A 12,787-nucleotide genomic window follows, 5' to 3' on the forward strand; every position below is an offset into this window, starting at 1 on the left:
GCCCACAGCGTCGGACTGTAACCCGGCATCGGTGCCCACAGCGTCGGACTGTAACCCGGCATTAATACCCATAGTGTCTGATTATAACCCGTTAGATCATAACCCCCAAAACAGGACGAGCACCCATGAGTCCACACCGGCAGGGGTGAATGATGAAATAAAGAGGGGAGAGTGATGAGGCTTCCTTAAGAATGAGCTGCAATCAGTGAACATCAGAGTGGGGAAAGAGGAAACGCCAACAGACCACACAACAAGGTCCCTGGACAGAGGTGAAGATGGAGGGAGAAGCAGTACCCCGCAGGAACATTCCAAGTTACAGAGGAAAACACAGTCCCCTCACAGTGGAAGCACCTGGCAGGCCCCACTGAGACCAGGGATCAAAGTCCAGACCACGCAGGACCCGTCGTGGGTGCCACGGGCCAGACACAGCACATGGAGGAGGGCAGGTCACCTGGCATTGCTCCCTCCAGTAATGCACAAGAAAACATCAGACAGAGGGGTGTCCTACAGAACACCTGGCCAGTCCTCCTTCAAAGTGTCAGGGTCAAATCCACGGGAGTGGAGGGCAGGCCGGCAGTGCTGGGCTCAGAGCAGGTGACGGGCCCTGGTGCACATGGGCTTCTGTCTGGGGTGAGGTCTGCTCAAGTCTGAGAATACACTAAAAACCACTCAACTGCACACCTTAAGGGGTAAATTTTACGCCAAGTGAATTAATCTCAATACAACCTATTTTTTTAAGCGCCCCACATCAGGAAAGATCAAGACTGAGGAGCTGTCACAGAGCAGAGGAGGCTAAGGGCACAGGACCACCAGATGCCACGTGGGATCCGGGGCAGACTAGCCTGTTCATGGCCTTCACCCCACACTGCACCTCCTGACTTTCAAATGTAAGGTGTTCACACTGGGGAATGCCACAGGGGGCCTAGGAGAACTCTACTGCAATTCTTCTTTAAGTCTAAAACTAGTTCAGAATTAAAAGTTATTTTGGAGGCTCACGTCTGTAATCCCAGCACTTTGGGAGGCCGAGGCAGGTGAATCACTAGGTTAGGAGCTTGAGACCATCCTGGCCATGGTGAAGCCCCGTCTCTGCTAAAACACAAAAAACTAGCCATGCATCGTAGCAGGCATCTACAGTCCCAGCTACTCAGGAGGCAGAGGCAGGGAATCACTTGAACCTGGGAGACAGAGGTTGCAGTGGGCCGAGATCATGCCTGGCAATACAGCAAGACTCTGTCCCCGTCCCCCGCCCCCCCAAAAAAAAGGTTATTTTGGAAAGCAACTATTTATCTAAAGATCTTAAAAGATCCAGTATTAGTATCTGGGAAGGTTTCTGTTAACACTAACTCTCACTGCTTCAAACTGTGAAAGTTTGGAGTTTAATTTCAGAAAAACTCTATTAACAGAAAAACACTCCCTCTTCCCCTCTCAGCTCTTTATCATGTAACAAACTGCAGCCTAAATGAACAGAGAAAAACACTGGTTTAAAATGAAAGGGAACTCCTGTTACATTAGCACGAACGTTTTAAGATCAATCCTATTTCAATACATCATGATGGCTTTTGTTAATGAAATCTTAGAAATCATTAAACTGACCAAGACAAATTATTAAAAGTTACATACAACTGCTATTTTGAACAAATGGTAGTTTATTCTAAATATTTTCAGAATGAAAAGAAATTTGTGTCATATTTATATATGAACAAGAGCTTCATTTTTTAAAACCCATAAAACCATGTGTTCCAGGAGAAAACCTTAACTGAGAATTTCTGGTTTAACATCTGCCACAGGAGGACAAAGGCTTCTATCTTTATGGACTCTGGCCCCAGCCAGTAAGACTGAAAGGTCACGTTTTACACTGAATTCTTGAAATGTGTTATTTGTCTTAAATTACTATACTTAAAGCATGGAACCGCTGATTAAGGAAGGAATGGGAAAAAGGGAAGACACTTAAAATCATCTACCACCCTAACAAGCTCAGTGGACTTCACCAGCTCCTCCACGGCAGCCAAGCCAGCCGACACCAGGTGCTCCTGGCTCCCTCCCCTGGCAGTCTGGGCACAAACAGCCACGACGCCAGGCAGCTCATCTGAACCAAGGGCGGTGCCGAGGCCAGCTTTCGGGGAGCCATGCGGGCTTCAGCAGGCAAAGCTGACACGGCCTCACCCACTTCACCTGAGCTAGCTCCTGCGGTCGCAAGTCAACGTCAAGATAGTTACTGCTGCAGGCGTACCTTACCGAACTCACAGAATGTTGCAGGACAAATATAACCACACCTGAAAAAGCACTGCTTTTAACTAACTACCCTCCTAAGCTAATTTAACAAATCAACTACATATGGACCTGTGAATGCAACAAGTTTAATACTGTCCTGACTTGGACATTTATTAAAGTGACTCTATTTTCTCATTCTCAGAACAAAACTGGCTCATTGAGAAATACTAATTGCACTAATAACTTCAAATACGAACAGGTTTAACGATGGCGGATAAACAGAAAAGCTCCTGCTCAACTGCGGCTCCAACAGGGCACCCAACGTCCCACGTGGGTCTCTCGGCTTCCCTTCACAGGACCACCCTGCTGGGTCACCACATTCATCTCCCGCTCCAGGAACCTGGAGCGAGACAGAGCGAGGACGCGGGCAGGGCTGGCCTGTCTGCGCTGAAATGTGCCCTGGGCGTTCTGCCCGTTTGCTTTCACTGCAAAAGTTTATATGATACTTCACTAGGATTTCCCAACACAGAGAAATGGTCTGTATCAAACAGAAAGGGATTTTCTTTCCCGTCCGAGTCAAGGGGAGGCGGCACGCCGCGACTTGCCCAAACTCCAGGCGCCGCATTCTCAGCAGGGACAGCACAGTGCAGGCCTCACCCCCGTTCAAGTCTTCTTATTTATATTTTATTGCAGTAAAAAGCAAAATACACTGTTTTTACCATAAGTAACAATAATCCTGTCATTTGAAAGTCAAACATTTAAAAATATCAGAGTAGTACTTTATGATCCATCCATGTTTTTGGAAAGTTGCAAATCCTATCCTCCGTCAGGTAAGATGTAGGACCTGACTATGGCTGAATTTTCCTGAGCCCCAACAACCAAAGCTTACGCCAATTAACACTGTAGTAAAACCCCAGAAATTTTCACAGTGCTTTAAAGGCGCACCTGAGCTAGCGTGGAGGCAAGATTTGCCAGGTGCCACAGGGTTAGGACTCTGGCCGGTAACGGCCACTTTACTTTCCTTGAAAAACAAGAGTTCTCTTCCCCTGGAAGCTGTGCCATTGAGAAACACCAGTGAGAACAAGACGTAGCTCTGAGCAATGCCTGCCATTTCCTGATTTTCCAGGACGATCCTGCCCCGGAGGAAGAGATCTCGGGGCTGCAGGCCTCTGCCGATCCTAGCTGGGCCGGGCAGCTAAGCAGGTCTGCTCCCGGGGGAGGCTGAGAGTCAGAGGCTGCCCCCGGCAGGGGAGGGCCCGTGGCTGCCTGGGCCGAGCTGATGTCAACAGCGCTGCTTACAAAAGAGTTTCAGGTGAGGAAATCACAGGAAGGCGAGGATCAAAGCACAATGGCAACAGCGCAGAGTTCAGCTCTGGTTCCTCTTTTCCTTCTTGCAATCAAGTTGTGATTACTGGCCAGGAGGGACTTTCTAGGTAACACACAGCCACTCTGTCCCCCCTCACCTTCACACCGTCACTGCTCCTGAACCACACTCATCATTCACTGCTCCACAAGCAACTATCCCACCTGTAAGCCACCTGTGCAACACTGAGGAAATACAGGTTTTCAAAACAAGTGCTACCTTCAAAACACGGTAACACTTAACCAAAAAAGCTCCTTTTCGATATTTATAAAACAGAGAGGGACTGTATAAATTCACACGGCGAGGCATAAGAACAGCTAATCCAAGTTTCTTCGGCAAAAAGCTAGGAGACAATTAGAAAACGTGAGCCACTAAGCCCCCCAGCTGACGCTCAGAAGAGCCGCCCACCTGAAGAGAGGAGCGGCTCCTGCCACTGCCCAGCTCTGTCAGGCATTCCCATTCCACGTAGAAATTACTCTCTGATACTCTGATCTCAACTACCTACTGTTAAGGACCCACCGAGAAGCTGGTGAAAGTTAGAGAAATCAAGATGGTATCAGGTTCCCAAACTGATGGGCTGAAAAGCTGGTAATTAAAACACGGTCGCTTATGACAAACCAAGGGAGGCAGATCTGGAAGGACACACCCCAACCGATACCGGGGCGTGCAGGGCTCCTGGGCAGGGAGGCTCGCACCCGAAGCATCCCACACACTCACCTGGCACACCCTGACTCACAGCCTGCCCGGCCGGATGCCTGGGGTCTGCATGGGCCAGGGAAGGATGGGGCAGAGGTTCTCCAAGAACCCGTTGGACAGGCCTGACTCCCAGGCCAGCGGGCACGGCTCCAAGTACACCCTTGAGTCTGCAGCCAGGACAGCACAGGTAAAGGGGCGAGAGGGGCCCTGGAAGCAGAAACCCCACAACACCAGCTCCCAGACTATGGAGTCAGAAGCCTGTGAGCGGCAAGCCCTGAGGCCCTAGCAGCTGCTGGCCCAGTGTGCATGAGGCGCAGAAGGGCACCCGGGAGCCGGGTGGTGGAGACGCACCCAGGATGTCCAAAAAACAAAGCCCCACGAGATCAAAGCCAAGCAGGACCCAGGCCAACACTGGCACTGCCACATGCCAGGGAGGCCCTGGCCATGCAGCTCAGGCTACTCTAGAAACTTGAGTCCTTCTTCAAGCCTGCAGCCCACAGTGTGTCCCACGGTCCTTCAGGCCTAACCCAGACACTCAGGAATCCAGGGCCCCCTGCATGCCCCACCCAACGTGACCCCGACAGAAGTCACACTCACCGGACCACACCTCCCTCATGAGACCCCCACATAACCCACAGGGGGTGCCCCCCCACCACATGATGGGCTCAACCCCACACCCAGCTGGAGCCCCAGCCAGGATCCTCACATGGGACCAACAGGAGCCTGTGGAGGAGCGGCTCCAGGGGCTCCAAAGTGCTGCTCCTTTCCCAAGTGAAAAAGTGTACCCTGGAGCCAGAGGGTCCCCCGTGGAAACTGTGCAGGAAACAGGAGCCCAGCCCTGAAGGCAGGTGGGAGCACTGCTGTGGTTCATGCCTGAGAACGCACCAACAGGTCACTGAGCAGCCCCCACCTCCATGAAGCACGGGGCCACCTGTGCCGGGACAAACCAACCGGCCGGCCACCAGCCTTCCACACGTACATCAGCCCTCCAGTAGGATCCAAAGCTTTCCCCCAACAGAGAACCCTTGAGTTATAGCCTGCAGGCAGCCCTGCATTCTGTGCCCACCTGGATGCCCCCCCAGGTGAGCTGAGGCTTCACCTCACCCCCATCTCCTGTGCCATACCTCAGCCTCGGCCCAGCTGCTCCTGTAACACTGGACTAGAGTCCCCCCCCGGAGGAAGGGGAAGCCCAGGTTCCTGTGATGCTGACAGCTCTTAGATAAATTATGAGGCTGAAAAGGAACTCGTTTGAGGATTTTCACTGTGAAATGGGAACCATCATCTGAGGAGCCAGATTCAGCTGCAGCCATCACACATCTGAATTAAGGGTCCTTCCACAGCCTCACAGCATGTGACAAGGTGCTCCTTAGCACCTCAGCCATGAGGCAGCGCTGGGCCTGACCTGAGACATGCTGCCCAGACAGGCCTGGCTCAGAAGCCGGACAAGCAACTCGAGTGCTCGGTCCTCACTTCCTCAGTAATACCAGAATGACGGTGGCACCTGCCCCCTCTCGGGGCTGCTAAGGAAACTGAATGAGATATCAGTGTAAAGTTTTCTCCTTCTGTGACTATTCATACAAACAATAAGAAAGATAAATTTTTTTGCTTTCCCTCGCTAGCTGCAGGACCAACCTCCTAAAAGTGCAGGGGCAGGACAGGAAAGTAATAGGAAGAGCCTTTGCTGAGGCCAATCACACACCAGAGCTCCTGCACACAGCGGCGGGGCTGCGAGCCAGCATGGGCACGCAGCAGGGCTCTGGAGCTCAGCAGAGGCCCCAAAGCCAGGCCTCTCCATCTTCTCTGCTCCACTCTGCAAGGTGCTGCTCCCTGAAGACCACCAGCAGCCACGCCCCTGCCCAGCAGTGCCACTGGAGTGGCCACTGGGGAAAGCAATGAACAGAAGTCACATCTCCTCCCTGCCACCCCAGACTCCCTGGCCTCAGGTAAGCCACACACTCCATAACACACTGGCCAGCACCAGCACCCTCAGCCACACGGAGCTGGACAGGAGGGACACATGTATCGACAGCCCCTCGGGGGGAGGATAGGAGGGACACGCGTGTCCACAGCTCCCTTACAAGGAGGAAAGGAGGGACATGAGTGTCCACAGCTCCCTCAGGGGGAGGACAGGAGGGACACGTGTGTCCACAGCTCCCTCAGGGGGAGGACAGGAGGGACACGTGTGTCCACAGCTCCCTCAGCAAACACCACCCTGGACGAAAGGAAGCTCCTCTCAGGCTTCGCTCTGAGGCAAGAATTACACTTCGAGGCACTGGCCACATGCTGCATGCCCAGGGAACTAATAGGGTTGAGGTCCCTCTCTGGCCCTACCGAGTATTTCATAAGATGGGACAGCAGTGGGCAAGAACAACAGAAAGCGCCAGTCACCAAGACCCTTTCAGGCCTACAGCGGTTTGCGCCTCACAGTGGGCTGCCTGTTGGACAGAACCAGAGGCACTTACACCCGGGTGCTTCACTGCTGGTGCTCACGGGGTGTCTGGGGCAGAAGGGACCCAGCACAGCCGCCTGAGCCTACCACCAGGTGCATATGCCACTGGCACCCCACCCTGCCCAGACCTATAGGAGCAGTCACTTCCAGGTGGAAGCGCTCCCTCCACGCCAGCTTTAGACGCTGCTTCCCGGGTCCCCTTCACGCATCTTGTAAAGAGCAGGGACAGCAGCTCCTGAACGGCTACAGGGGGAGCTTCTAGGAATTGGGCATAATTCTGAAGTCAGTTTTCCTAGTAAAAGTTGTCAAGTGAAGTGCGGGTGTGAAACCTCGTGATGATTCAGCCGTGGGCTCACACGCCTGTGACGGACAGTGGCGCTGAGTCTCCCTCCTCAGTGTCCCGCCTCCGGCTCCTTCACACACCACAAGAAAGGAAGCGCCTGCCTTCTTCAGTGCAAAAGAACTCACTTCAGTCCAAAAGCAGTGTACAACACCAGTGTACCAAGTTAAACTGAATCGAGTCAGGGTACAAACATTCACTGAATCTTTGCCTACACGGGGGGAACATCTGCTCCACATTTTTCCTAAGCAAAAACTATCAGATCCTGAAAGTCCCTGGCACCAGACACCACGATGGGGCTCAGCTGGACACACTGGACAAGCTGGACATGCTGGACACCGCAGCAGGAGCCCCGCCCACCACAGGCAGCACAGCTTCCAGGGTTCCGTTGGCCACACAAAGCCTACTAGCTTCAATTCTTTCATCAGGAAGTCAGAGGGAAATCACGTCTTCTTACCTCCCAGAGTTGTTTCTGAAGCATTCGCTTACATCTCAGAAGAGCTGCAATCAGGCATGCCAGCGAATGCCGTTGCTACTGAATATTCTCTCAAGCGCCGGTCCATAAAAATACAAAATTAAACTAGACAAAATCCAGCTCGACAAAAACAGACACCGTCTGAAGACTTCCAAGTCCAACATACCCACTGTATTCCAGAGCAACTTGAGATGACAGAGAGACAGAATTCACCTCTCAGTACGGCCCACGACCGCAGGGAGCACGCACAGGCCATCACCCTGTGCCCCACTTGCTTCCTCCCACCCCACCCAGGGTGCCAATCATCTGTCCCCAAGAATCCGCCACCTATAGTGTGGCCAAGACCTCCAGAATGTTCCTCCTAAACACGTCTGTTCCTGCTGCTCAGCCACAGGACAGGAACTCTGCCCCTGAGCGGCGGCTTTGTCACAGACCCTCTGTCAACTGATTTCACCTGCCCACGAGCATCCGCTGTGTCACCTCTCCTGGGAGGCCTGATGCGCAGCACCATCAGGGGACATGGCGTGTCCGATGTGCCTCCACGAAGGGGCCTACCTCGAGATCGTGGTCACAAAGGGCTTCAGCTCCTGAGGCTCGTAGGCACGTGCGAAGGCCCAGCACACGTAGCAGGCTGCATCCCTGACGTTGGTGCCCACGCTACAGGCACCCCGCTTCTCATCGTAGGTCAGCGCCTTGAGGATCACGGGGACAACTGGGCAAGAACAAGAGAAAAGACAGTGAGGAGTGGACCACACGGGCAGCGCATGCAGTTTCAAAGAAGCAGGGCTCAGGGCCAGAGCACGGTCACGGCACCAGCTGAGGCACGTAAACCACGTGGAACCCACCCAGAGGCTCGGGGCTTCTGTGAGAGCCACGGCCTGGTCAGAAAATAGACCTCGCAGGGAAGACAGCTGCCGCCAGCTCAAGTCCAGTGAAAGGGATGTCTTCAAGTGACGTGAGGAGCAAAGGCTCCTTTGGACAGCACACGATGCCGCCTGGGGGTCTGCAGAGTCTGAAGAGAGTCAAGGAGACGCAGGTCCCGCCAGGCGTGGAGGAAATGGAGCCCCCGGTTTAGAAGAGGAGAGGTGCAGGTGTCAGGCAGCACCTGGGGGAAATGGAGCCTCCATTTAGGGAGGGAGGGACGCAGATGCCAGGCAGGGAGGAAACAGAGCCCCTGGTTTAGGGGAGGGAGGGGCACAGACACCAGGCGGCACCTGGAGTTGTGCTGTCATGCGCACGCCAACACAGAGCATCCCGGGGCTGCCTGGCTCTGTCCAGAGAAGGTCTGGGTGAACCAGGATGAAATGACTTCAGGAATAATCCATGCAGGGCTCCTACGCAAAACAGCTACATGGGGAAATCAGAGGTATGTGGATTCTCCTTCCAGCTCCATTCAAAAGTGGATAATAAGTAATTTGGTATCACCCACATGTGTGATTTCACTTTTTTTTTTTTTTTTAAATTTTTTTGAGACAGGGTCTGGCTCTATCTCTGAGGCTGGAGCACAGTGCCCCAATTTTGGCTCACTGCAGCCTCCACCTCCCGGGCTCAAGCAATCTCCCTCCTCAGCCTCCTGAGTAGGTGAGGCTATAGGCACACCACCATCACACCCAGCTAATTTTTAAATTGTTTGTAGAGATGAGATCTCGCTATGTTGCCCAGGCTACACATGACTTTCTATGCATAGACATGAGAGGATTTTAGGACATGTGGTGTAAGTACACTGGGATGTTCGAAGGAGCTAAAATTTTGCTGTATTTATCTGTTCAATTTACTAGGTTCATGTATTTCAATTGCTTTGCAATAAATGCTTGAGGAGATCAACAGCTGAACAATGAAAACAGAGTACAGCTATGAAGCTGGCAGCGCAGGCCCACAGAGCCAGGAGGAGCACCCGAGCCTCCGGCCCTCCTCCGCCTCCCCAGGTGGCCCTAACGCCAAAGCGCACACACGCCAGGGCCTCATTCAGGGCTCTGCACACACTGTCTGTACACCTTGCACACGCCAATCCAGTTCACCACCACCACACACACTGTCAGGAAAGGCTCTCTGGGCATGGATACGTGAGGACCCGTGCTCATGCAACTGTCATCAGACGCACTATCTTCCAGAAAAATGCACCCAGAAATGGTCTTAGGCAACACACCACAAGCAACAACTGTAGGACCAGGATCATTATAGGCAAATTTCCCTTCCGACTTTTTGCATCTAAGGATCTTTCATTCTCTATAAACAGCAATAAAAATGGATGTTTCTGCACAGTTTATTTTATATACATATGGCGATTACTTTTAATAAGATTATCGCGTTTATACACTTACTGAAACTACATAAAAATGAACTTTCTCCAAAATAGAAAATTCAAAGATACTGTGGTATCAATGACGTGAAATTCACCAGGAATGAGGGGCTCCGGAAACAGCCTCCTCTCAGCCCTGGCCACGACGCAGGCACTGCACACAGAGGCCCAGGGAAGCAGCAGGACATTCTGGGGTCCCCATGGGACACCGAGGGTGCCCCAGCCTGCCAGGGCCTCCAAGCAGGGGCCCATCCCTCTCCAAGCCTCATTTCCTCAGGCCACTCCACCGGGATGTGCCACAGGCTTCTCCAAGCCTAGTGTCTAGAGCAGAGCTGTCCTTCTGTGGGTTCCCCTGCCCGTGGCCAGTGTCCAGAGCAGAGCTGTCCTTCCGTGGGTTCCCCTGCCCGTGGCCAGTGTCCAGAGCAGAGCTGTCCTTCCGTGGGTTCCCCGGCCCATGGCCAGCCCTCCCCTTGGGCACAGCTCAGGGCCGGCTCCTCCTCACTCCTCCACATCCAGACACCATGCCATTCCCAGAGCCCGCCCCAACTGTACCAGTCATGCCTCTATGGGACCCAATGGCTCCCTCCCACCACGGTCAGACCACCACGGGCTCTCACACCAGGGACCCCACAACTCACTCTGCAAGGCCCTGCACGGCCACACACGTGGCTCCTCATTCCCTCTCTTGGCCATGACTCCCTCCCACAAAGCACCTCCCAGAGCCTCCTCCACCTGGGGTGCTGCGCTCTCCAAGGCCCTCACCACACAGGCCAGAGCCGGCGGCACCATCATTGGCAGGAGGCACTGCCATCAATCCACAAACCAGAAACTGTGCTAGATGATTTGCAAGAGTATCTCTTACTTCCTATAAACGTTGAATGTTTACCTTCTATAAAGTGAAACGGTGAGGATCACGGAACATGTGTGAGATGCTAACCAATCAAGAGGCCACCAGGCAGCTGTGAGAGAGGAAGTCACTGAATCTGGTAAGCGGGTTCAAGATGATTACCTCGATTTGAACTAAGGCAAATCTGTAACACCCAAAGGCCCTCAGTTGTTTGAGCTGGGAAGTCCTGGCTTACAGAACCACTCTGAGCCGGCGGGTACTGCTCACATTTACTCACGTGCACGTTCTGTGCTAACAGGGTAGCCTGTGTGCGGCTAACACGCATCAAAACTAACAGGCTGTGGCACCTCCGGGAAGAAGCGTCGCACAGATGCGGCATCCCCGCCAGGCCAGATCCCCAGGGACAGTCACTGCAACACCCCACTCCAGGCAACCCCGGACCCACCACCCAGCAACTCCATAGCCTTGGGCATCCGGGTGCAAACAGCCGAGTGCCAATTTATCCGTCCATGGGACAGAACCGATTTCCAACAGACAATGCAAGTGATAGCAACCAGCACAGACCACTGGCCTCAGGACAAATGTGAGTGGCAGCAGCCAGCAGGGACAACAGGCTCAGGCCTCCTCCATGCCCGGCGCATGTACCTGGACACTGCTCAGCAGCCCTCTGAGAAGCCCCTGAGGGAGGACACAGATCTCCCATCCCAGGCCACTGAAAGATGGACCAGGGCTCTCTCCTACTGAGGTCAGGTCCATCCCCACCACACCCCCAGGACCTGACCTCAGCAGGGAAGAGCCCAGGTTTCTGTCCCCAAGTCCATGTGAGATGGTTCTCCTTAGCACCATCATAGTCAGCTGCTGGGATGAATCGGCCACCCAGAGACAGCTGTGCAGACACAGCGTCCACTAACAGGCATCTGGGCCAACACACACACACAGACCTTCCTTCAGCCCAACCAGCACTTCCTGCTGGGAAAACTGACGGCCTAGGAGGTCCAGCCAGGGGCCCACCTGGCCACTCCTCTGTCTTAAGGAGAAGAGGCCAGTTCCTGAGAGAGCTGTGGGTGGCCTGTGTGCACAGGACCACTGTCCCTGGCTGTGGACAGAGTCACGGAGACGCTGGGCTTCCGTCTGTCCTCCCCGTGCTCCCACAGGGCTGAGTCCCAGGGGCAGAGAGCAAAGCCTGCCTCAGCCTCTGGGGCCTCTGCCCAAGTATCAGTGCTGCTATGGGCACCCAGCAGGACCCAGCCGGCTTCCTTCCAGGCCAGGCCACAGCGCAGAGTCCTGGAGCCTTTCTCCAGCCCCTGTGCCACTCGGAAACCTCCAGTCTCGCTCCATGACACCCACAACAGACATCAGGGCCCCACACGCCAATACACGTGAAGTGGCAGCGGCCAAAGCCTCACTGCTGACAGCATCCAAGGGAGCCCTGGAAGCTCGGGATGTTCCCCTCGCAGGTCCCTGGAAAGGAATCTGACTTGCACAAAGTAAAACAGCTTGAGAGGGTGTGAGAGGACCAATTTCCTTAACAAGAACAGAAAAACCAAGCTTCCTGGCTCTGATTCTTCCCGGGCAACAGGTGCTCCACCCTGGGGTGAAGAGTGGAGTCACTTGCTTCTACTGCTCCGGGTAAAGGGGAGGCCTTGGGCTGACAGCCTCAGTAGCCAGGCACCTGGGCAACCACAGAGCTGGGGGAAGGGCGTGTGGAACAGAAACTCCTCTTTGCCGTCAACTTTTATATGAAGTTATTATCAGAAAAAAATTTCACAAACTAACAATACTTTCCAGATTCAACAGGTTTAAAGTAAGAAAACTATCCAATAGCTGTAAACAAAAACCTTTCTCATGGTTCCAATTACACATAGCAAATGCATGTCGAGTATAGGACATACCCCAGGAGGCTTCCTTTTGGCAACCCAGGCCCAGCCATGTCATTTAAAAACCCTTTTCTATAGACAGCTTGTCATTTGTTGGACACAATTGCCCGAGGAAACAGCAGCCTCGAGGTGACAGAAACAACTTAACCCTCGGAGGACCACCGTCCATATAACAGCAACCACCTCCAGGTGACGGAAACAACTTAACCCTCGGAGCACCACCGTCCCCA

General features: G+C 53.5%; 1 protein-coding gene across 4 annotated transcripts in view; it reads right to left on the bottom strand.

Moving 5' to 3' along the window:
• The window catches only part of TBCD (tubulin folding cofactor D), a 196,147-nt gene that overhangs the window by 78,000 nt on the left and 105,360 nt on the right, over positions 1-12,787 (bottom strand). For all 4 annotated transcript variants that reach the window (XM_017524704.1, XM_017524703.2, XM_037737131.1 and 1 more), the window contains one exon: positions 8,090-8,246. In XM_017524704.1, the coding sequence (XP_017380193.1) occupies positions 8,090-8,246 (157 nt within the window). The remainder of the gene's footprint in view (positions 1-8,089; positions 8,247-12,787) is intronic.

The sequence above is a fragment of the Cebus imitator genome, unplaced genomic scaffold (assembly GCF_001604975.1).
Source record: "Cebus imitator isolate Cc_AM_T3 unplaced genomic scaffold, Cebus_imitator-1.0 Scaffold36, whole genome shotgun sequence".
NCBI classification, from domain to species: Eukaryota; Metazoa; Chordata; class Mammalia; order Primates; family Cebidae; genus Cebus; species Cebus imitator.